Below are 25,935 nucleotides of genomic sequence, written 5' to 3'. Positions count from 1 at the left end.
TTATAGAATTTTACTATATATTTTATAGGCAAAAATCAAATTTAGCTCTTAAGTTTCATGCAATTTCAATTTAGTTAATTTTTTAATTTCGACAATTAAGTCCTAGGTTTTTTTTTTTTTTTTTTTTTCAAATAGGTCATTCAATTAAATAACAATATGTCATGTTAGACCAATTAGTTAATGTCACGTAACTTTTGTTTTATATGTCATGTACCAATTAAATGTTTTCAAATAGGTCATTCAAACTAATATGCCAATAACCTTATAAAATGCGTTCACATGCTGCAAAACAGTCATACAAGTTTATTTTCTGGGATAATGACATTAAGGAATATGGTCTCTGCGATGGAGTCTCTGACTCACTGCGTTGGAATAGTTTCCAGTTATACGAATTCATATATATATATATATATAGTATGATTTTCATACAATTTAAATGATGTAGTATTGAAAATTAATTTTTGAATTAATAAGAATTTGTAGAAAAGAAAAATTAATGGTTGATTTTGACTCTCACGTCATCATATAATCGTATAACAGTAATCAACTAATTAAATAGCATTTCTTTACGGTATTCTAGTCATATGACAGTTTTACTTCGATATATATATATATATATATATATATATATATATATATATATATATATATATATTTCCATCTAAACAGGTTTCATGTATCATAATTAATCAGACGATTATGTACGTAGGATTTTTTTTTTTTTGGATGAATATGTACGTAGGATTATTAATGCATCGTGTCGTGTGGCCTTGGCCATTCTGTCTGTGCACGTCTTCTCAAGTGGTTATCTGCGTTTGGTTATTTCTTAACTCTCCCACGCCACAAGCGTGGCTCGACACGACGACCGGTCAGTAAACTAAGCTTAATTAATTAGTTCTTAGCCAAAAAAGAAAAAAAGAAAGCATCCATTATATATACACATAATTACGTACCAATAATTTTTTATTGGGAATGTATAAATTTAATAATCTAACCAAAGATGAGGTCCATATAGGAAAGGTGAATTATCCATAAAAGTATAGTACTCAGATTCTCATGATGGTGGTCCTTGCAACATATATATATATATGCGTTTGTATGGGAATCTGGGGCTCTTCAGATCTTGATGACTAGATTCTTATTATCATCGAAGTCCAGAAGAAGAACTCAAATCAACTCTCTCTCTCTCTCTCTCTCTCTATATATATATATATATATATCCACCAGCCAAGATGCCTAGCAATATGTGCATGATTATACAAATTCATGATCAGGATTATTAAACTCATAAAAGCTAGCTCTTGTATATTTACACTATTTATGCAAGTTTCTCCCTTTCTCTCGCGCGCTCGCGCTGATCAGTACATATATAGCGCGCAAGATACTTTGCTTTTAAGGACAGATTTAAATGCAATTAACATATAGCTAGGTACGTTTTTTTTTTTCTACTAGCTAGCAGAAGAGGGTACACCTTCTCTTGAATAGGGTTGGAGGGCCCTGGTCCGGTGGGTGCATGAATTTGCAGTTAGGGCACGCAGGAGATGACTTGCACAGCATTACGAACATGTGACAGCGCGTGCAAACAGTCGCTATCATCTCTTGGTTATCCCCGGCCTGATCAAACCCTCCCAAGTTTTTCTCTTGCCTGCTGGATTCCTTTTGGCAGCTCTTTCTGAGTGACTCGCACGGTAGGTTCAGCCTGAGGTCTAAGCTCATGATATGATCATCATCATCATCGCCATCGGGGATCGCTGGCTCAGGACTCCTCCTTGGATCCCTGGATGTTCTCTTTTGGGTCCTCGTATTGTAAAAATGAATCTGACCCGACTGCATGCGTACAAATTAAGTTGTAATTAAAATAATTAACAAAGGAGTATATATATATCTTGCAATATTATAACAGAATAATCCCTGACATGCTTGGGTTATATATATATATACCTGGATATCAAGGCATCGTTGCCACTCCAAAGGTAAAGGAGTACTCTCAAGCTGTAGCTCGATATGATCATCCGTGGATATCTTTGTGCTTTCCCCTTTTGATCGATTCTCGAATATTTGTGGGGTTTGTATCCCTTCCAACTTCCTCTTCTTTGATATGTTCTGATCATACTCTGGGATTGCCTTTCTACGATTTGGAGGAAGGGTTGGTTGCAAGGAAACCATAGCTTCTCTCTCTCTCTCTCTCTCTCTCTCTCTCTCTCTCTCTCTCTCTCTTACACAGAGAGTACTGATGGAATGGTGAAAAAAGGTGGTAATATATATATATATATAGGGATGTTGAACTGATCGAGAAACTGGAAGACAGAATCTAATACAAGTAAACTTTGAATGCAGGACTAAAAGGGCCTGCCTCGCCTACCATATGCATGACGTGCTTCAAAGTTGGCTCTTCTTCAATTACTACGCAGCTCCAAGCCTGCTCTCGTAAATTGTACGATGTGAAGGCCTAACCAATTCTTGGAAGTTAAAAGAGCTCCTCTCCCTCTCACTCAAATAATTAAGCAACATCTTGGTAGCTTTTACGTAGGTGGGAGGATATGATATATGTAAGAGCCAAGCCGAAAGCCAGAAGCCAAAGGCCAAATTTTGGATTAATGAGAGGCGGTGAGAGGGGGAGAGGTAGAGGTGTGGGAAAGGATCATTAAATGTGGTGAGTCTGTATACAGTTGAAGGAAGGCCTTGAATGCTATGGATCTTTATTATGGATAATAACTCCCGCTTCCACAATTGGGTCACTCGAAGAACTACTACTTTTAAAGCTCTCAACACCCTCTTCAAGCCATTTAAAACAAAACTACATCAATGGATATCACCAATATACAAAAGCTACGTATTTATATATATACATGAGTTTGAAGTTGTACACATTCTCCAACCTAGCTAGCTACGTACGTACGTACGTATGATGTTTTCTAATTAATTTGAAGTTCAACTACTCAACTTCATACCCTTAATTTGATTGAGAACTTCACAGTACCCTTTGAATAACCTTATATCATCTCATACGTACGCTCGATGAATGACAAGTACTGCTCTCAACATTTTGATATCATGCTAATAAGGTAAGTATATATCCAAACTATATTTTTAATATATTTTGGGTATGTTCTAACCCCTTTAACTATCATCTTCTTGGACCAACAAACGATGAGCACGTTACTCAAATTACTCTGCAGCAATACCTGCAGTTTTCGATTTTTTTTCTCTTTCAATATGGTTCACGCAAACACTTCAAAAATTAAGAGTTTTTATGATAAAAAGTGAGGTTAAAAACCATACTTTTATCTAGCTCATTTTGCTGACATAACGGTACCAATCAATTCTTAAACTTTTTTTTAATGGAATTAATCCAAAAGTTGTTGGCACTGCCTGACTGCCACATCAGCAAACCATACTAAGTGGGATAAAAAGTATGGTTTCTACTATTATTGACACTATAAGAGTAATGCTAGGAATATTGAGAAATCATTCTTTTATCCCGTTTTTCTTTTCTTCGCCTTTACTTCTTGAGCTTCTTTGTTATAAATTAATTAAGGGGGTGCCATCATCACTCAAAATACGGAGAACAAGCAGCAAATTAAAGAAATGCCATCATGAGATTTTTCGAGTAAGTTCCTCTATTCGGCAAAAAAATCTAGCAAAGGCCTCAAGGATAAGGCCAAAAAGGTTTCATTCAAATTTCACCAGCTATAAATGAATGAGTAATGTTTGTTACACAACTCTCACACAACTTTTGCACAACTCTAACTACTTTTTGTTATGATCAACCATTGGATTTGTTTTCCAACATGTGGGTCCTAAATATTCAATGGCTGATTTTAAAAGAAAGTTGTTAGAGTTGTGTAAAAGTTGTACAAAAATTGTGTAAGAAACATTACTCTAAATGAATTGATAACGGAACCTTAAGTGATAACATAAAAAACCAAAGAGGATCCCCTCTTATTTTGAGTGAGAAAGAGAGTATTCTTTTTACGATCCAGATTAGATTTTATAGTATCTAACGGTGTATATGTTTCATACGTATATACCGTTACATATAGGCCCTTTTATGTTTTTTTTTTTGAATTTTTTTTTTAGTTGTAGTTTTAGCGCTTTTTTTTTTTTTTTAAATTTTTAATATTTTATTTTAGAGAAAAGTACACATATCCTCCTTAGACTACCACTAAATTGTCAATGTCCTCCCTCAAACTACCAAAACATGTCAATATTCTCCTAAGACTAAGAAAAAGACAAAAATGACCTTATAAATTCGAAGAAAAAAAAAACTAAAAACTAAAAAAAAAAAAATAACTTTTAAAAAACAAATTAAAAAAATTAAAGAAAAAACGAATTTTTTTTAGTGAAAATTAACAAAAAAAAAAATTAAAATTTTAAAAAAACAAATGAAAAAAAGAACCCCGTTTTTATTTATTTTTTGGTTTTTTTTATTTGTATAAATTTTTTTAAAAAAAAATAAACGAAAAAAAATCATTTTTATTTTTTTTATTTGTATAAATTTTTGTTATTTAGATTTTTTTAATAATTTTTTTTTTAGTTTTTTTTTTAAAAAAATATTAATATTTTATGAAGGGTATTTTTGTCATTAGATTTTTTGGCAATTTAGGAGGAGGAGATTGACACAATTAGTAGTTTTGGGAGGGAGGAAGGGGGGGGACATTGACAATGAGATAGTAATTTGAAGGGATTATGTGCACTTTTTCCTTTATTTTATTTTACTAAGGGTATTTTCGTTATTTGAGAACATTGACAATTTTTGTTAATTTACAGGGAGTCATTGTCAATTAGGTAGTAATTTGAGTGGATTGCCCAAGTTTTTAAATGATGTGATACTATATACACTGTCTAATGCTGTAAAATCTAATCTAGACCATGAAATAATTGAAATGAAGAGGATCCTACCATACCCATTTTCATTGCTAGTAGATATATACATGAGAGGCATTAAAAAAAAGAGAGGGTGGTACAGTTCTAAGAATACTACAACTTTTATTATAAAATTATTTACAAATTGATGCGGAAATCTATAATTCATTAAATAATTAAGCAAAAAATATGACTTATGATCAATTTCTCTTAATCACATTTACATCAGTACATTCAAACATTTATTCTCATATATATGTATGCTGTGAGCCAGTGAGTGAGTGAAACTTTGAGGATATGAATGAGTAGTACTATTCTAGCTTTAGATGGAGAGAGAGAGAGAGAGAGAGAGAGAGAGAGAGAAGCTAGGTTTAAAGAAAAGCATAAATGAAGGGAAGGAGAGGTGGGTTGGGAGCATTAAACAGGAGGAAACCGGTGACGAGAGTGACGAAGAAAGATGTTGAAGAAAGCGAGGGTGTTTCAGTGCTCATCCTTGAATTCTGCATTTAAGTGAATTCAAGGTGAGTTAATGAAGGCAGGTGAACTCACTTGAAGTTGAACCCTCTGTCTCTCCTTCTCAAAGCCTTTAATGGCTTGGGTCCCTTTTCTTTTTCATTTTTTTTTCCCCAATATTTCTTTCCATTTTGGTGGCTAGCTTACAAATCTACCCTCAGATTTTTCTGTCTTTTACATATATATATATTTTTTTTCTTTTTAAAAAAAACACATTTTGCCCCCATGCTGAGTAATTCTAATAGTACATTAAGTGTCCATTAAGTATCCATAAAAAAATAAGGTAGCTTTTAATTCATCATTTGATCAATCACATTTAATGGTAGGCTAGTTTAGGACTCCTAATGGTGATTTTAAATGTCACCTCATTTTTTGATGGACACTTAATGTACATATAGAATTACTTTGAACTGCTACCGTCTTTTCATTTACGCCATCAAACATCAAAAAGTAGTATTTGGATACGTCAAACTATTATATTGTGTCCAAAAGGCCGCTCCGTCAGCATTATTCGTTAAAATTGATGGAAAAGTACTAGTCGATCTATTCCATTTCACTACTAGAGTGCTATCTAATATTTATGATGAGAAATATTGTTATATACTATAATTTTATTTAATATTTAACTATTAACAAATTATGAAGTACAAACATTGAAATTAAACCATATTTATTTACGAAGGATTCGAAGTTGAAACCCTCATGATCGATCTGCAACACGTACAGTACAGTTCCTTATAATTAATGTTTGAATTCATGAATTATTGAATTTCCCATTCCCAACTTCCATTACTCGAGTTCTGATTTCCCAATTAATATATCAATTCCCTAGCTTTGAGAATATCCTCCCCTGGTTTCACCTCGTTACGGTGCTTTATAACATTCATTTGTTTTCAGAAAAAAAATAAAATAAATGATATCTAGTGTTGACAATTTTTTACACGATTTACAAACTTGACACGACATTAGAAAGTTAAGGTTTAGCATACGTACACGGATGGACCCACTTGACCTGTTTAATAAACGAGTCAATCAAGCTGGTTGACCCACTTATGAAATTATATATATTTTAATTATATAATAATTAATTAATACATGTTGGAACGGGTTAAACGAGTTGTGCTTGAGTCGAAACGGGTTAAACAAGTCATTAATTTTTTGTCTAAACATGTCAAACAGGTCAATCTATTTGTGACCCGTTTATTCGCAAGTCGTATTATGGTTGAAAAGTTTGACCAGCCCGTTTAATTAAATGGCCAGCGTTCGGGTTGACGCTTAACTGGTTGTCGGGTCAAACGGGTTGACACAAACTCGAATTTTCAACCCTAAATTGATATCTTCATTCGGTACACCTTCTACAGATCGAATTAAGAAGCATAAAGTGTCACCTTTATAGCCCTAAATCAACAACCTCTCCCCATGCAGTAGGTAAGATGTTTTTGATTGCAAGCCATAACAATATTATTAAACGCATGCCTCGGAATAGCAAGAGAAAACCATACCAATTTCCACCATTTAACTTCAGCTTGCTTCGTTCTAAGAGTTAATTTTTGATCTTATACCTCGGGATGCAGAAGGAGCATAAACTAAGGTTAATTTTTAACATTGTAGTCAATATAAAACATATTTTTGACTTCTTTCTATATTATTCAGTTATCAATTCCTCAACACCAATTCTTTTCTTGTGAATTCTAGATTTCTTTTGAGTTAAAGTGCTTACTATATTAACTCTTGTTTCTACATGCACTTTTCATTGTGTCAACAATATATATTACAAAACAAGTAACCAGGAATATTATAGCATTAATTCACACCTAAAAATACAGATAGTAGACCTAATTAAATTACAAAACAGGGTACGTACGTAGTTAAGATAACCACGGGATTCATGCCCACAAAAGTGCACCTTAGCTTCCCGTATGCATATATGCAGGCAGGTACGTAGGACCAACGACTTTTGAACATTCTTTTTCATGTTCATCAATCATTCATTTCTTTAGATGAAAGTAGTTGTGTTGGATGGGGCCTATTTTGGTGTACATATAAGATCTATTAGGGGGTCCTACGTTACTTACAACAACAGCAACAAAACATATAAATAAATAAATAAGGAGGATACCTATTAGGGGGTCCTATCTTTCTGTACTGGAGTCTCAGAGGTTTTGTGGTCTACCGTTCATTTTATACGTGAAATTAAAAACAAAAGAAAGAAAAATAAAAAAGAATTAAACACCTGCATATGCTGCAGTCACATTATTTATCAACTTGCCTACAATACATTGTCTCATTTAAATTATTTAATGCATGCATGCATAATTTGGCAGGAGGGGCAATCCTATATTTCATTCGAGCTATGGTCTACAATGATATTAAAATTAATTCAGAGATCCTTGTAGTTAGCCTAATTTACAAACCGCTCCCTACAGTTATATTCGTTAAAAAATTTACAGATTTTATTAGGCGCCACGTCAGCGCTAATAAGATTGCGACACGTGTAACTCTTAATAAAAAAAAAGAAACGCGTCAGCACCAATAACGGGTAGCCACCCATTTCCTTTTTTCTAATTTTTTTTTAGAAAAAATGAAAATAATTAAGTTTTATATATTTATATTTTTTATTAATTGTGTCACATCTTATTGGCGCTAACGAGGCGCCTAACAAAATTTATCAAAATTTTAACGGAATTTGACTCCAATGAACGATTTGTAAATTAGGTCAACCACAAAAATCTTCAAATTAATTTCGATACAACATAGAGTATTTTTAATTTAGGCTAAGGATAATATATAGTACAATATTTCCTAAAATGAAATAAAATTCTTGCCAAGGGCTAATTCTGAAAGTAGAAGGAAGGGAGGACATATATTTGCGTGTTGTACGTTATCATTTACTGATCATAGCTAGTCAACAAAATTTAATGACTAATTTGGATGAGTCATAATTTGTAAGGAAATTGACAGCAACGGCCCAAGTTAGGTTTGGAGGGCGGCACGTAACCCATTTTTTGGTTTTTCCAGTCGTTGAAAATGAAACATTTTGGAGAGAGAAACAGTACTGTGGCTTTGAATACAATTAACCCCAACAAATTAAGTGGCTAGCCGATACCCACTCTATTAATTAGGAGGAGATCGATTCATAACATGCACTTCAATGCAGCAGATTAATCTGACCAGGATTTCTTTCTTTTTGTGTGGGGACTCATAATTAAGTTAAGGGTATGGCCTTCAAAATATGCATATAAAGTTTAGGTTGTCTACTTGTCTAACAACGGTTGCAATTGGCCATGCTAATCTTTAGCCTAACTAGTTGCTGGTCACGAGGTCGGACTATTCACAACGCCGGGGTCGGTTTTATTATTTATTAAAAAAATTTACATATATTTTTTTCAAGCTAACACTTAATTTGCAACGTCGCGTCATTCTTTCGACCTAAAAATTGTATCAATAAATTCCCTCCTTTTAAACTACCAAAAATTTATAACGTATGAGCATTTGTACCAAAAATGACAAAAAAATATCCTTATAAAAAAATTAGAAAATAAATAAATAAATAAAACATTATTACTTTGCATAAAAAGACTATACGAAGCATAATGTTATGCAGTTTAACTAATCAAAAAGAATAATTTTTTTACTTTACTTACTATTTTTTAATACAAATTTCAACAGATTTTTTATTCTATTTTTTATTTTATAATTGTTTTCTTAAACCACCAAGAGATGGAGAAGAGAGATAAATGATTAAAAATAATAATACTTGTCTAAAAGTACCTAATTAAAAAGTAAAATATTTAGTTTAAAAGTTGTCTAACGTAATTTTTGCCTTATATTAATTAAATAAAATTTTAGAGCTTCCACCACAAAACGCTCTTTGGATAGGAGCACTATAAAGTTTGCGGTGAGGATCCATTGGTGCAGGCCCTGGAATGAAGTAGAGCTGATTAGAAGTTAGCCGAACAAAACTCCAAACCAGACTATCGAAAGGCCGGTCCAAATAAGCCTCCACTCCTTCTGCCGGATCAATGGCCCAACCATTAATGTCTAAGCCAGCCCAACAAGTCTTCAACAATAGTAAGAGGGTTAGTATGGAGGCGTTTCATCTTACCATAATATGCATCAAATCTTTTTTTTTTTTCCCCCTCATATTTAGTTGGTTCAAAAGGATAATTTTTTTAGTTAAAAATGGGTTTGTAACAGAGTTAAGCATAACCAAATATTAGAAATTCAAGTTTTGTTATTTTAATGATGTTTTAAACATGAGCCGTACCGAGCTTATCGTTAAATTAAAATATATGTTCAAATTTGGTTATCTATTTTTCAAACAAGTTCGAATTTGTGCATATGTTTGATTAACTTATTCTTTCCTCGAATAACATAAATATCATCACCAAATTTTATACATTTTTGTAAACCTATTATTTTTTTTTTCGGTTAGAAAGACATCATCCACCATATGAAGATGATTGGCCTTTGATCAAACCTCCTGATTAGATAAGGCGAGAAAGGGAGTCTACCATCTTCATTGAAAAATTATTGTTGTACAATTCTTATACAATATCAATAACTTTTTTTTAAAAAATAATCATTGGATCTGTTTTTCTACACGTGGGTCATACATATCAAATAATTTAATTTTTTTTTAAAAAAAAAAAATCTTAAAATTGTACAAAAATTGTAAACGTACCATATCTCCTAGTCTTTTGCACGCTCAAAACACTCTAGAATTGTGAAAAAAAATATCAATGTTATAAATTGCAATGGAGTTAATTAATTGTTCAAATTGAAACTAAAAAAAACACGTACGAGAAAGCCTAAAGATATAATATTTGTAAAAAAAAACCCAACATTGTATTGTTGCCAACAATGGTGTACATGTACGGATAAGCATTCCTCTAACGCCAAATCAATGCTCCGGCTGCCCCCGGACAAACCGGCGCCAATACCAATGCCGCTCCCACACCGCATCCATCGAGTCCAAAGGGATTCCTTTTGTCTCCGGCAAGAAAAGTGCAACAAAAATGGTCATAACCGCGATCCAGCCGGCATAGAACAGGAAAGTGCCGAATTTGAAGTGGCATAGCATGGATAGAAAGGTTTGAGATAGCACAAACGTGGTTGCGAAGTTCACGGCAACACTTATGCTTTGGCCTGTGGGCCGGATTTTCATAGGAAATATTTCACTTGGAATCAGCCAGCTTAGAGGGCCCCATGACCAGCCGAAACCGGCAGCATAGGTGCACATTAGCACGAGTACTAACACAGCGTAGCCCTTTGAGATGTGCTTGGTGCCAGAGACACCCGTTGTGGCTGCTAGCACGCAAGCCACCGCCACCTTCACCAATTTACAACACGAGATCAAATAATGAGTACATGGGCTTGCGTGAGTGATTGAGGGCGGTTTTACCCCTTTTTATGAGACCGTTTTACTTCCAAAAAAAAAAAAAAAAAATTTATCTCGTGATTCCGACATCAGATGGAAACAAATTTGGTGGCAATGGAAAGCTTATTCAGAAAGCTACAATTTTGTATTTCACAAAAATTTTGTAATTCCAACATTTACTAGGTGAAATTTTGTATTTTTACTTCATTTATTATTATTCAAAAAATTCCTCCTAAACTTTTAATCAATTTGAAACTACGCTCAAAGTTAAAAAACTTTCAATTTCACCCCTTAATCTTTCAATTTGTTTCAATGTTTCTCATTCGTTAGGATTTGACGTTAAATCAAACAGTAAAATAGGTGAAATGACCTTTATACTCTTGAAATTTTTATAAAATTTTAAATTTATCATTAATTTCAAATTAATTTTTTTTTAATAAAAAAAACTTTAAAAAGTATTCAAAAAAAATAAAAAAGAGAAGAAGTTGACCCCTAAGTCACCTGGTGACCAACTGGGGTCACCACCAAACGCCGCTGTGGGTTTGGTGACCTACGTCAATGGGTCACGCTACAACCCAACACAAGTTACGGCATGACCCAACGTGGGTCAGACTGTCAAAGGACCCTGTCGCGGGTCTGGTGACCCAGCTGTGAGTATGTATACTTTTTTCAAGGTTGAATTTTCTCACCCAAATATATATATGCATGTGACATAACTGAAATATCGAGATTTGATACATACCTGGCAAATGAACATTTGAATCCCACCCTCCATGAACAGAAATTTTCGACCATAGCGATCAACGACGAATGTGGAGACGAGGATAGAACCCAAGTTGACCAATCCTAGTATAATGGCAGCTATTAAGGCAGAGTCATTACCAAAGCCCACCGATTGGAAAAGAACCGGCGCGTAGAACGCAATTACATTAATTCCTGTGAGCTGCTGAAAAAATGGTATGGCAATTGCCATCACAAGGTGAGGCCGGTATTGCCTCTCGAATATGGTCACGAACGGCTCCCTATGAGCGGCTTTAGCAACTTCACTCGACCTCTTCAGCTCGGCCAACTCGTCTTCCACGTCGGCGTCTGAACCTCTGATTTTGAGAAGGGATTTCTTAGCTTGCTCCAGCTTGCCGCGCTCCACTAGGCTACTAGGCGTGTCCGATATAAGAAGTGCACCCGTCGTCATTATAATGGCGGGTACAATGGCAAGGCCGAGGGAGAGGCGCCAGCCCCAGGTGTGCTTAGCGGTGCCGTAGTTTATGCAATTGGCTGCAACCACCCCGATTGCTATGAAGAATTGAAAGCCTGTATTGAATGCACCTCGCCATTTGGGCGGTGCCACCTCCGAGAGGTACACGGGAGTTGCCTTCATGATAACATTAGTATATATGTCAATACTGATTTAACATTAATATATATATATATATATATATATATATATATATATATATATATATATATATATATATATATATATATATAATGATTTGTAAAATGCCTCATATATAATATGGTCCTAAAATTGTACAACAATAGTAGCCAATCTGACGAGGGATATAGTGAGGATACAAGATGTTGGAAAATATTTTAGAAATAACAGGGAAAATATGGAAAGGTCTCATATCTTTACAACGAATTTTGTTCTTTTTCTATTTGCTAAGGGATTTCAGATAGAAAAATATAGAAATAGAGAAAAATTCACTTTAACTCTATGAACTTACATTACTTTTGTAATGTTCCTTCAAAGTTCTTTTTTTTTAAAAAAAAAAAAAAAAAAAAACTCTCAATTAATTAGTGTATCGAACTTTTAATTTTTTACAATTTTACCCTACATTTAGGATTTGGGGTTAAATCAAACAGTTAAATAATAAAATTACCCTTGTGCCCTTGTAAACTTTACAATTAAAATTTTATTTTTAAATAATGGTATTTTAGGATTTTCAACAGCCTCCTTATAAATTATCAGAAAATCCTAACAGATGGCAAGATTGATTTTTTTAAAAAAAGTTTAATACATTAAATTAAGATTTTTTTAACTTTAAAGAAACATTACAAAAGTGATAAAAGTTCATGGGATTAAATAAAGTTTCTCCCAAAAAAATATGTAAGAGAATAAAAAGAATTGCATATGATCACCAAAGGATCATCTTTATAGTGATTTTGGACACATCTAATGGTCCAAAATCATTTAATCCAATGGACACGAAATGTAACCATTAGCTCGGTCAACCTGGACTAATCTTAGTCGAATTTTTATTTTGCAAAGAGTACACCTCATAGCGCCCATTGCACGTGACGCGAATAGCTTTGTTATGCTAGGCAGCTAGCTCTCTAGCTTCTCCGTCGCTTAATTTATTGTTAAGTGAGGAGCTACAATATTTCATTAGTTCCTTATAAACTAGTTGACATTTTTATGCTTAGCCAATGTGAGACAAAAACGTTTCTCCTACTTTACACTTCAAAATTTTGCTTTTCCTTCTAAAATTTTGAATTGACTTGAAAGATGTAAATCTTTCAATTAAATGCAAATAAAAATTTTAAATATAAAATAGATTTCATAATTATTTGAAATACTCAAAATAATTAATAAGTTATTTACTTATTTTAAATAAATCTAATAAAGATCCCTGCATATTTTTCCAAAGTGAGTTAATATATATATAGTACGTAGACAATTTGTAAAAGAACTTAATAATTAATGACTTACCTGGTTAGTGAAACCAACGCCGAAGCCGAGCAAGATACGTCCGAGGATGAGCATGGCAATATTGGCCGCCCCACCGTTGATGGCAGCGCCTGCAAGAAAGGTGCAGCCACCTATGACGATGGTATTTTTGCGGCCAATTGCTGCTGTGACTCGGCTAGCTACGAGTGACGCTGCTAACCCTGCTATGTATAGTGATGATGTGAATGATGTTAAAAGCTGGCTATCAAACACGCAATACATGTTTGTTTTGGCCTCTGCTGCCTTTCTCAGTACTGACGGGAAGAATTTGTGAAGAAATGGTACCATTGTTGTTACGCCTCCTGAAAGTTAACGACAGTTTCCACGAAAATATTTAGTTTTGATTAGTTGAAACTTGAAACACAAAAATTTTGGAGTGTGATTTAAAAGTCTTTCATGCAAAACTACAGTTTGACTTTTAAAATTGAGCGTTATTAAAAACGCTTTATCTTGTCTACAATTTGAAAGTACATATTTTTTTTACCTTTTTAAATCACATTTTTTTTAAAATAAGCAATTCTAAACAATTTATTTTCTGAAATTTAGTTTAAATATGTGTGCAAAGTGTGTACAAATAATATATCTCTAATTTAAATGACCATAAGAGCAACTTAAACTGGGAATACTTCGTGTCCTTGATAGCAAACTTTGCAGTGAAATGTTGCAATTGGGTGAGAGGTTGGATTGCTACTTTATGCTCCGTTTGTTTCGGCGTAAAATGATTTCCGGAAAATGATTTCGGTATTTTACGGTGTTTGGTAGGGGCGAAAATAACGATCAACGAAAATCATTTTCGGTTTGACCGTAAAACCTTCTTTAATTTTTGGAAAACGATTTACGGTTTTTAAAACCGTAAATCGTTTTCCAAAATTATATTCTTCGTCCTTACACGCACGTTTGATATCTGATTGTCCAAATCCTACAATAGTCGGTCGTTCGAAAATAGGCAGCACCGGTATCCGGCATCATCAAGTCACTGGAATAATGCCGGCGTCGGAATCCGACCACCGGAATCCTGCCGACTGCCGGAATCAGGCCGCCGGAATCAGGCCGCCGGAATACCGCCAGCCGCCGGAACACCGCCGGCCGCCGGAATCCATGGACAGAAACCTGCCGGAACCGGCCTGATCTGACCGGATCCGGCTGAAATTGCCGGGATCTGGCCGGATTTGACCGGATCCGGCCGAAATTGCCGGGATCCGGCCGGATCTGACCGGATCCGGCCACTGACCCCGCCGGATCCGGTCAAAATGGCCGGGATCCGGCGGGATCTGACCGGATCCGGCTACTGATCCGGCCGGATCTGGCCCAAATAGCCGGAATCCGGCGGGATCTGACCGGATCCGGCCACTGATCCTGCCGAGATCCGGCCAAAATGACCGGATCTGACCGGGCCAGGAGGTGTCCTGCCGGAATCCGGCAATTTTGGCCGGATCCGGCCAAACATGTTCGCCGGATTCCGGCGACGGCGACCGGTCGTCGCCGGATTCTGGCGACAGTTGCATTTTCCCTTTTCGTAATTTTTTCGTGCGAACCAAACGCCGAAAAATATTTTCGAGAAAATAATTTCTTTTGAAATTGATTTCGTCGAAAATATTTTACGACGGAAACCATTTTACGTCGAAACAAACGGAGCATTAATTGGTTTTGATCCTCAATCTTACGGTAAGTATTTACCAACGAATTAAATAATCTTTTGAGAATGCATAGAAAAGTACAGGACTTGCTGCAAAAACATTTAATTTACACTTATTTATGAACATTTGTAAGTATAAATTTGTCTTTCTTACTCAAAAAATGGTCGATTACATATTAACATAGAAGTCTATTAAAGGGGGAAAAAAAGTCACTTGACCCCTCAAATTTACACTGCTCTAACACTTATTAGGCCATCAACTTTAAAAGTGATACTTGACCCCCACTAACTATTATTCTGTCACAATTAACACATTCAATTATCATTTTTTGTCAAATTAAATGAAAAATGTGTCCACTTGAACCTATGTTCCTCCTTTTTGGAGATTTTTATTTTATTTTTAATGAGGCTTAGGACATGTATTAGTTTTTTAAGGGTGTTGATGTGAACTTTCATTAATTTTTAGACGAAAGTACTATCTATTTTAACCATAAATGAAATACCATTTATGTTACAAAATGAAGCACGTAAAGCAAAAAAAAAATAAAGTTGTTAAATAAAAAGGTCACCAAGTCGTATTCGAGGCTCGGCTCACCCAAGTCGAGAGGGTATGGACACCTCAGCATCTTGCACTTGATGGAGCAAAGGATCTTCTATGCTAGATCCTCGAATTTGGGCCACGTGGCAAACGACCGACAATCTCACTTGGAAGCTTCCACATCTTGGCGTAGCTCTCGTTGCAAGCCAAGACACCTTTGGATGACCTCAGAAAGATAATCGGATTCTTTCCACGTGTCACACCATCCTCGCAAAGGTTAGCAATAAGCTCTATCAGACTTGTCGCGAGTGACTCAGTCACTCAAGCCTCCGCTTCCACTCACGCTGGCTCACGTGCGACCTTGTGTCTGACAACACCATTGAGACAAACCGAAACGAAATTTTCAAAGCTTGCAAGGTCAGTTTCAAAATAGACTCATTTTTTCAACACTGGAACTCTTCGAAGCTCAGGGAGTCGAAGATATTTCTCATAAGCCAAGCAAGCCGTGGCTGAAGCTGTGAAAAGCTTGGAGGCCCAAAAAGAAAACAATAATGGGACTTTGGAGGGGTACTTTAAAGGGGAAAAAGGCTTAAGGCAAGGTGGTCATTTATCCCCTTATCTGTTTGTTCTTGTTATGGAGGTTTTCTCTAAGTTGATGAAGGAGTATACTAGAGAAGGATCTGGTTTTAAGTTTCATCACAGGTGCTCCTGGATGAACTTAACTCACCTCTGTTTTGCGGATGACTCGTTGCTGTTTTCAGATGCAAGTTCGATTTCCATTACCATCATTAAAGCAGCTTTGAGGGAATTTGAGTTGCTTTCAGGTTTAAGAGCAAATCCTTCAAAAAGTTCTCTTTTTTGCTCTGGAGTTTCGGAAAGGCTGAAGTCCACCCTCTTTACTAAACTGCAAATGGGGGAAGAACATCTCCCTGTCCGATACCTTGAAGTCCCTCTTATATCTTTTAAGTTGTCGGCTGTAGATTGCAAAGTTCTCCTTGATAAAATTGCTGGCCGAATAGACTCATGGACTTCTAGAAAGTTATCCTTTGCAGGAAGGTTGTAGCTCCTTTCTTCTATTCTTTATAGCATTCAAGTCTATTGGTCTAGCATTTTTATTCTTCCTAAGAAAATTCTTAAAGATGTTAACCAGAAATTCAGTCGATTTTCATGGAATGGAAATGATGGTACTAAGGCTAAGGCTAAAGTATCTTCGACTGATATTTATTTTCCTAAAAAGGAAGGAGGGTTGGAGTTGAAAGATGTGGAGATTTGGAATATCTCTTCCATGATGAGGCATATGCGGAATATTTTTGCTCAATCTGGTTCTATATGGGTGGCTTGGGTTCAAAAATACTTGCTGAAAGGGAAGAGCTTTTGGAGTGTAAGCATCCCTAATAATAGTTCATGGTGTTGGAGGAAATTGTTGAAAATTAGGGGCCTAGCACCAGAATTTCTCAGGTTTGAAGTGGGCAATGGCAGCAAGATTCATTTGTGGGTGGATAACTGACATCCTTTTAGTGCTTTAGCAGACAGATTTGGCTATAGAATTATTTACAATTCCAATAGCAGACTGGAGGCTAAACTGGATTCGGTCCTAAAGCAAGAAGAGTGGTGTTGGAGGCCTGCCCGTTCTGAGGAGCTTGTTGCTATTCAAAGTAGGCTGCCGAATGTATCTATAGGAGCTATTGACAAGCATGTATAGACACTTGCTCGGTCTGGTACATTTGTATGTGCAGAGACCTGGAATCATCTCAAGAAGAAAAAACCAATTGTAGGTTGGTGGCCGCTGGTTTGGCATAATCTTGGAATCCCAAAACAAGCTTTCATCCTTTGGTTAGCTGTCAACAACAGACTATCTATTGGAGACAGTATGCTTGCTTGGAGCTTTATGGGTGATACTAGTTGTGTGTTTTGCAGGAGTGGAACTGAGAGCCGAGACCACCTTTTCTTTCTTTGTGGTGTCAGTTCCAGGATATGGAAAGAATGTATGCAACGTTGTGGCATTTTGATGCCAACTAATAATTGGGATGAACTGATTGATGAAGGCTGCTGTAGCTGGAAGGATAAGAGCTTGAAGGGATACTTATGTAGGTTGAGTTTTAGTTCTATTGTGTATAATATTTGGCGAGCTAGAAATGAGATAAAGTTTGGTAGACAACCCGTATTGAAAAGCAGATATTGAAGCAAATTTTTTAGGAGATTCGGTGCAGAATTTCTAGGAAAGGAAAATTTCAGAAGAATATTGAGAATATCAATCTTTGTCATAAATGGAATGTTGATACCAACATTCTGACTTAGTTCTTTCTGTTAGTTTTGGGGTGGTGGTTTTCTCTTAGTTTTTGTGTTTGGTTGGATGCCTAGAGATGTTTTCTCTAGTTGTATTGTGAGTTTTTTGGTGAACTTTTGTACAGTTTGATTCTTTTGTCAATATATAGTTCTACTCATTCTTTCAAAAAAAAAAAAAATAAATAAAAAATAACGAAACTTTTGGAGTTTTTTTGGAGAGTTTTGAGAATTTGTTGGGCATGTCGAGCGAGACAATCTATGCTTTCAAATCTAAATCAACCATTTTTGAACAATTAGAAAATGAGATGAAAGGGAAAAGATAATCACAATTGTTATTTTTGGATTTGATGGAATTTTGAAGAGACATAAGGAAAATTTTGAACAGCTAAACGGCTTTGGTAATATGAAATACTGCAAGTTCACTGAAGGCCCACTAAGGCTAAGGCCCATTTGCTCGCGGGCTTATAGAGGTCCATCTGCCCTCAAAAGCATCGAGTGTCCCATCATTAACATGAGACCCCTTCATATGTTTCACTCAACTCTAACCAACGAACAACTCCTCTGGGAGTCGATTGACCGACGAGCCTTGAATTGACTGATGATCTCCCACGAGTTTCATGAACTGATGGTTCCTTAGCACACGATCTCCTTATGAGGTTTTAAGGTTGAGAAATTCAACCTCGTTACCCACACCATAACTATGCTTACCGCCGGGTATCGGGTTTCACGGGGCGGGTTAGAGTGGGTTCAGATATTACCCAAACACAATCTGAGACAGGTTTGTGATGCCCGGTTGAAATCTTGAAGAGTGAATATTCTGAAAACCCATCGTATAATCGTTTAAGAATGAAGTAAGGGGTCAATGCCTCTGCTGGTTGAGGTCATATAACAGGGACACAAGGTAATAAACTCTCATCGTCGTTTGAGTCCTTTTTTTGTCATTGAAGTTATGCACAACAACACAAGTCTCAAAATTAAAAAAGCTAGCTCTTTATGGCCTATGCAGGCTATATATGCTTCACATGATGACTATTTTTGCTTCTCTTAAACAAAGTAGATGCACCGTTTGAGTTAGAGAAGGACGAGAGTGAAGAGTTCTGATTTTCTAAATCAGATTAGGGTTGGGGCAAATTTCATATATATACTTATACCTATACTCGGGGCAGGGCGGGTTGGAAAAATATCAATTCTACAAACCACCTCGTAACACACGAGTCTTTCATATTAAGGCTCGTGTCTGACTTTGTAAATATGCGATCTGTCCATTTCGATGTAGGGTTGGGTGGTTTGTCGGGTACGGGCGGGTTATACCCACCCCTAGGCAAGCATGCATATAGGAAGAAGGCTATTTAAGAAAAAGTATCCTCCCATTAATGGCTTTGCCTATTTGGACCTAGCACTATAGAAGAAATGCTTGACTCTATATGGAAGGGCCCCAATGGAGCATATCTAGAAAAAAAAAAATGCATTCATGAGAATCTACTACCTTTTATACTGAACCCTTGATATTCGATGTTGGCCATATCAAGCCTAGTTGCCTTACCTATGGTAGTCCTATAAAAAATGTGACAAACCCTAAGTCTAAGGTATGCATATTACTTCCCTTCTTCCTATCCTTTCAAAAATTATACTATTGACTTAGGTTTTAGAGTGTCCACCGTTGATGTATTCGACGAGTTACTTATGTCTATATTTGTTTTGCATGTATTCCTAGCTGGATTACTTAGAGGCAGTCAACTGTATCAACAGACTTTAAATAAACAAGCAAACAAACAAAAAAATGAAAAAGAAAAAACTTCAAGGGCATTTTGGGTCATTTATATTAAAAAAAAAAACACACATACAATATCTCAAGTGACATTTTTCGTTCAATTTGACAAAATCGCTAATAAAGAGTGTTAACTACAATAAAGCGGTAGTTAGAGTATACGTAGTGACAACTTTTAAAAAAAACAAAAAAAAATTAGTGTAAATAACGGAGATGTGTAAATTTAGGGGGGCTAAATGTATTAATCTAGAGATCCTAGGTAATGAACCTCATCTATATACCTGTCAATTTTCATTTCTCAAATCAAATTATTTATATTTATGTATGGCGTTTGCCGTGCTTACTCAGCCGACTGAGGACAGCTTACCTAAAAAATTGGTTCCCAGTGGGAGCACCGGTTTGGTGGGATTTTAAGAGCGTTGGTTTGACGTCGTGTTAGGTTTTCTCAAACTTTTGCTTATGCTTCAATCTATTCTATATTTCTATTATGTTGGCAATGACAACGACAAAAAATACAAACCCAATTAAACCAGATGGAACATGATTCTTACATAACAGTTGTGCAACTGTTGTGCAAGAATCAAGAGACATGAGTAAGTCCCACATAGTAGGTCCTATCACATGGGTCTCACGTGAGACCCATCTCATGTCTCTTATCTACAACTGTGGTGCATGAGACATTTCTCTCTCTCTCTCTCTCTCTCTATATATATATATATATATATATATATATATGGGTATACTTCTACTCCTCTACTCTTACACAACCTCAATCATTACGTACGAAACCGATATATATTCAAGTACTTTTATTTGTGGTACGGTAAAATAATGAATTTATCTCTTTATATATGTTAAAATTTTGTTGAATAAATGATAATTTAATATAATATTAAAATAGAAACAGTTAGGCTCTAATTCTAAAACAGAATATTATATTAGACATGATATTTTTTAACAGCTTTTTCTTCTTCGTCTTGTATATTGGTAATTTTAAGACATCACCGGAGCTAAACAGTACTCACTATAAATAATTAAGCCACAACCTTCTTTTAGGAAAAGGCTACGCGTATCAAAAATTAAAAAGAGAAAAAAGAAAAAGAAAAAACCACCACCATCTGAAAAGTCCCGTCAGAAAATATGGTACCTGAAATTCCGATGTCATATCCAAATATCAGGCCACTGGAGGCAGCAACGATGCACGTGATTACCACAGACACTGTTATCTTGCCTTTGAAGCTGCTCCCGGGTCCGTCAACGGCGAAACCTCCCACGGCCATTTTCTCCTTTTTGAGCTCAAACAGAAACCAGAGTCAAAACACAACGCTGGAGCTAGCCTTGAGTCCATGTTCCTCAGTGGAAGAACCAATTTATAGCCAATAAACTATATCCCTTTTTTTTATATTCAATAAACTATAGCCCTTCCGTCTTGCAACTACTAACTAGTTAATCATACAAACAGCTTGTTTCCTTTTCCCTGCCCAATTGTCTTTCTTTAGAGTTTACTTTTTAAAAAAAAAAAAAAAATTCAAAAAAAAAAAAATTCCCCTTCCACAAATGTTAATACTTAAATATTATGGCTACTTAACATTTCTAGCAGGCTAATCAAATACTTTAAAATAGTTAAATTTGATTATTATGAGTGATTTTTCATCTTCAGTGATTTTTCTTCACAGTTCAATTTTTTTTTTCTTTATTCATTTTATTCTTTTACTCTCTCTTTCTCTCTTTCTTTCATACTTTTTCCAACACAAAATAATATTAAAAAAAAAATAGAATAGAAAATATGTTAAAGTGTGTATAAAAAAATGAGTAATTAAAATAAAAAATTGTACTTTTTGAATAATTACTTTAGCTATTATTACTGAAAAAGCTCAAAAAGCTGAGAATAGGAGATTATACAAGAATAAATTTATTTAATTGAGTGTTAAAAGCCTTGGGTATTTATTCCACTTATTGATGACTCAGTAGATATTACATATTTTTGCGTCATAAATAAATAGAGGACAATTAGTCAATTACTAAAAAGGAGTCAGCTGGGAGACTGGTAGTTGATCAGGAAGAGAACGTGTACCTTCCCCTCCTCCTAAGTTTCGGGCGGGCACTCTCATCTACCAAATGCATGTTAGGGAGTATTAATTAAAATTATAAAATATTTACTCAAATAGATTATAATATTTGTTTGCATGTGAGAATGGAAGTGTCCCGTAATAAGCAGGTTTTGTAGTAGTGGAGGCCTTAATTGAAATTTGCCTTCAAGTTAATTTTATTTTCCCTCTTTCTATCTTCATGTTGGGTTAAGTAAGTTTGACTCCACGTGATTTAACACCGTTTGTTTTTTATAGTTCATTTCGTATCGTAGATGATACTTTGTTATTGACTAAATATGGAGATATTACTTCCATCTAAAAATTATGGAAGTCCATGGCATGTGTTCTATACATTTAAAATAAATAAATAAAAATAAACCCCTTAAAAAAATGAAAATGATAAAACTTGAAATAAATAAAAATAAAAATAAAAATAGAAGGGGGTGGCTTATGGCCGGTTTGGGGTGGGGTTCGGCCACCACAAAAGAGAAAATGGGAGTGGTGGAGGGATGGACCTACATGGGGGTCAGGGTGGCTCGGCCACCCTATTTGGCCTAGGAGTAGTGCAGTGGCGGACCTAACCTTGTGAAGATTAGGGGGCCAAATTGAAAAATAAAAAATAAAAAAATTAGAGAAAAATTTTGGTGCTTAGGGGGCTAGGGAGGAGGTCTGCCCCTGGGATGGTGGAACCACCTCCATGGGGATGGTTCAGCCAACCCTACAAGGCCAAAAAAAAAGTTAAGAGTTCAATCCTTGGGATGGTTTCAGCCACTATCATTTTCTCTTCGTGGGTGGTTCGACCACCCCCAAACCGGCTATGGGGTGTCTCGAGCCATTCTTTTTTTCTTTTTTTCATTTTTTAATGCTTATATTTTTTTTAAAGTTTTATTATTTTTTGTTTTTTTTTTAATTTTTAAAGCTTTTTATTTTCAGTTTTTTTTAAAAAAACTTTTAATTTTTCAATTTTTTGATGTAAGTACATTTTTCGTCTTTTGCCATAACTAAAATATTATCTACGATATAAAATGAACGATAAAAAAAAAAAAAAAAAAAAAAAATCATTAAACAACGGGGGGGACAAAAACGTATTTATTCCTTTTATGCTAAACAAAGTCAGATCTACTCAACAGAAAGAAGGAGAAAAGACAACGACAGGAGTCAATTTTGGAGACTATAGGTAGGCGTCAGCCAGTAGAGGGAAAGAAAGCTGTTTGGAGTTGTTCATCTGACTATGACTAGTGATTTTGATATGAAGCTACTTGTTGGTATACCGAATCAAAACTAACTTCATGCCGCTTATAAACGGGGAGTAAATCTAATTAAAAAATTAAAAAATTAAAAAAAAAAAAAAAAAAGAAAAAAAAAAAAGAAATCCTCTGTAAGGGGCTCATACTTGGGCCGGGTGTATTCGGGTCTAAAGATGCCGGGTTGTCTGAGGGCGTCGGGTCCTTGTGATACCTATAAGTTGGTTGGGTTGTTCCTAAAGGATGGGCCTTCTTTTGGGTCCAATGATGATCGCCCTACAAGGAGAGAAAGCTTGCAGTGTTAAGATTTGTGTATAAATTTAAAATAAAATAAAAAGCATAATAATAGCGGAATTAAGCAAGAGAGAGAAAAGAGTCAAAAAATATGCGTTGTTCGATCTATGACCTACGTTCACAAGGTAAAATCTAAATGCTACATCGTGCTGAATAACTTAATTATTTACAATACATAGGTCCCTATTTATAGTTGAATAAGTCGACCTATACAAGTAAACCTAAATTGACTTATAAAAAAAAAAAACTCAAATCGAGATATATTAGAAAATGTAGATTAATAATATTATATTCAGAATATATTCCTAACACAGTAAGATAAGGTAAACAACTTACTTTTTACATAGTTTTCTTTTGATTATTTTGAATTCTTAGCTGAATACTATGTAAGATCATTTTATTTCTTCCTAACTATATGAAAACAAAGAATAAATCGCAAAACGCCGACAACATTGAGGGGTGAAGTTGGCAACCATTTCTCCCCTTATTTTCATTTCTTCCAACAAAGAGTCTGCCTCTTTTCAAAATTGTTACCAATCAACTTTAGGGTGCGTTTGAGATTGCGATTTTGTAGACAAAAAGTGCGATTTTAAACCAAATCGCAAAAAATGAACCGTTTAAAAATTGCGTTTTTAAAAATTTACAATTTGAAAACACAGAAAATTACTTTTTCAAATCGCAAACAAGAGGTGCTTTTTTGAAAACACAGAATTTTAAAGGATAATCTATGATTTTAAAGGTTAAACTGCGATTTTATCAAATGCTTAACTGAGTTTTTAAAAATTACTTTTTCAAATCGCACTGCTATTTTTAAATTGCACTTTTTAAAATCGCAAATTCAAACGGACCCTAAAGTTCTCACAACAAATCCAATCTCATTTTTTACTTTATATCATATCTAACTTTTATTATTATTCAAACAAAAAGTTCACATCAAAACTCTAGCAAACGACTCCACTATTGTAGTAGACATGTGATGAGAAGAAAGAAGGCCCTGATGAATAAGAGTGTACAAGTGGACGGTTATTAATCGCCTAATAACCGTTAACTACATAACCACTTTTGTAGGCGGTTAGAAAAAACACTAATAGCCTAGATCGGTGCGGTTAGTAATTTTTAAGGGCAAGCCGGTTATTAACAGCTTACCTTTATATATAATATATATGAAATATATATTTATATATATATATATATATATATATATATAAAATGTTGGTTTCAATTGTTCTTTTCTCTTTCTTCCTTAATTATTGTTATTATTAGTCGAAATTACATTTTGATCCTTCCAAGTTGGCTTAATTTTCAGTTTGGGCCATTGAGTTTCAAGTTTGGGTGATGTTAACCCTAAAGTTTCGTATTGCTGTCAATTTAATCCATCGATCCGTCCATTTCTGTCGTTTAGATTTCGTTAAATATTGTGACTTTTACATGTGATTATCAAAACAATTGATTGTCAAAATTGCTATAGGAATAAGAAAAGAGAGCAAAATAACTGTCTTTCATTCTCTCTCCAGTCTAACTATTCTCCAGAGCCCCCTGCATGGCTACAATCCTACAATCATCAAGTTCGTTTAGCACCACAGAAACCTCAAACCTATTTTCTGTCAAAACCTTCAAGGCACATTGACAATTCCACATAGGACGATGACCGCGAAGGCAAGCTCAAACTCATGTTCGACCCCATTTTGATTAGTCCACCACAGATGACGATGACAAGGTTAAAAGGTAACTGATTAGGGTACGAAAACAAAAGAGAGCAGTTGGAGCATTGATACCGGGGGACGGACAACCGATGGGGGACGGTTGTTTGTCCCCCACCTATCATTTTCCAAGCAGTTGAGGATGTTGAGACTTGAGAGGAGAGTACCAGGTGGGGTGGTCTAAGTTGTTATGACCAGAAAGTCCGACGGTGGTACAGTTTCTATAGTAGTAAGATAACTGCTACAGTGATATATTTATAGAGAAATAGAAAAGAAGCCCTAAAACTTAACAGATGCCTTACAGAAATTCCAAGAATGTTGAAGTGGCATTTGGATCAATGAATCGTTTCTTTCAACAAGATAAACAAAAAACAATCTTCTTTGTAGAATAATCTTTCAACGAATGCAAAATCAAATTGATACCAAAAGTACTGTTAGAACAAATTAAACACATCGGGCATTGATAACAACCTGAGCACTTCAAATCGACAAGACTAGCCCTGTGTACCTCAAAGGCAAATTTAGTTGCGGTCACAGGCCTTACAGTCAGTGCTGGTTGATATAAAAATACTAGGCATGCTGCAACTCAAACCGTGCTCTTCACACTACATTTTCACACCAACTTCAAACCGACTGATATAGCATATTTTAAGTGATTAACATTTTTATTTTTGTAAATGAATGACATAAGAAGCAACTTAAAACACGCCAGATCAACCGATGTGAAAATCTAGTGTGAAGAATAAGCATTACTCAAAAGATAATGGTCAATGGTGATTAATAAATCTCATGTTTTAATGAACACATAAACCAGAAATGTAGCAATATGGGAAGCAGGACCCAAAAGAAATTTAGTAAAACCTAAACAAATTTGAGGGGGGTAATTAAC

At 35.1% G+C, this 25,935-nt stretch overlaps 2 protein-coding genes across 2 annotated transcripts; both read right to left on the bottom strand.

The window, feature by feature from the left end:
• Window positions 1-945: 945 nt before the first annotated feature.
• Window positions 946-2,667, bottom strand: LOC133871787 (protein CURLY FLAG LEAF 1-like). Its single transcript, XM_062309203.1, has 2 exons — window positions 1,942-2,667; window positions 946-1,827 (listed from the first exon to the last, which is right to left on the bottom strand). The coding sequence occupies exons 1-2, from the start codon at window positions 2,164-2,166 to the stop codon at window positions 1,453-1,455; spliced, it is 600 nt and encodes a 199-aa protein (XP_062165187.1). The 5' UTR covers window positions 2,167-2,667; the 3' UTR covers window positions 946-1,452.
• Window positions 2,668-10,109: 7,442 nt separating this feature from the next.
• On the bottom strand, window positions 10,110-21,144 carry LOC133871907 (sugar transport protein 5). Its single transcript, XM_062309368.1, has 4 exons — window positions 20,866-21,144; window positions 13,473-13,792; window positions 11,502-12,131; window positions 10,110-10,711 (listed from the first exon to the last, which is right to left on the bottom strand). The coding sequence occupies exons 1-4, from the start codon at window positions 20,996-20,998 to the stop codon at window positions 10,283-10,285; spliced, it is 1,512 nt and encodes a 503-aa protein (XP_062165352.1). The 5' UTR covers window positions 20,999-21,144; the 3' UTR covers window positions 10,110-10,282.
• Window positions 21,145-25,935: the final 4,791 nt, after the last annotated feature.

The sequence above is a fragment of the Alnus glutinosa genome, chromosome 6 (assembly GCF_958979055.1).
Source record: "Alnus glutinosa chromosome 6, dhAlnGlut1.1, whole genome shotgun sequence".
In the NCBI taxonomy this organism is placed as follows: domain Eukaryota; kingdom Viridiplantae; phylum Streptophyta; class Magnoliopsida; order Fagales; family Betulaceae; genus Alnus; species Alnus glutinosa.
This window is presented reverse-complemented; position numbering and strand designations above follow the sequence as displayed.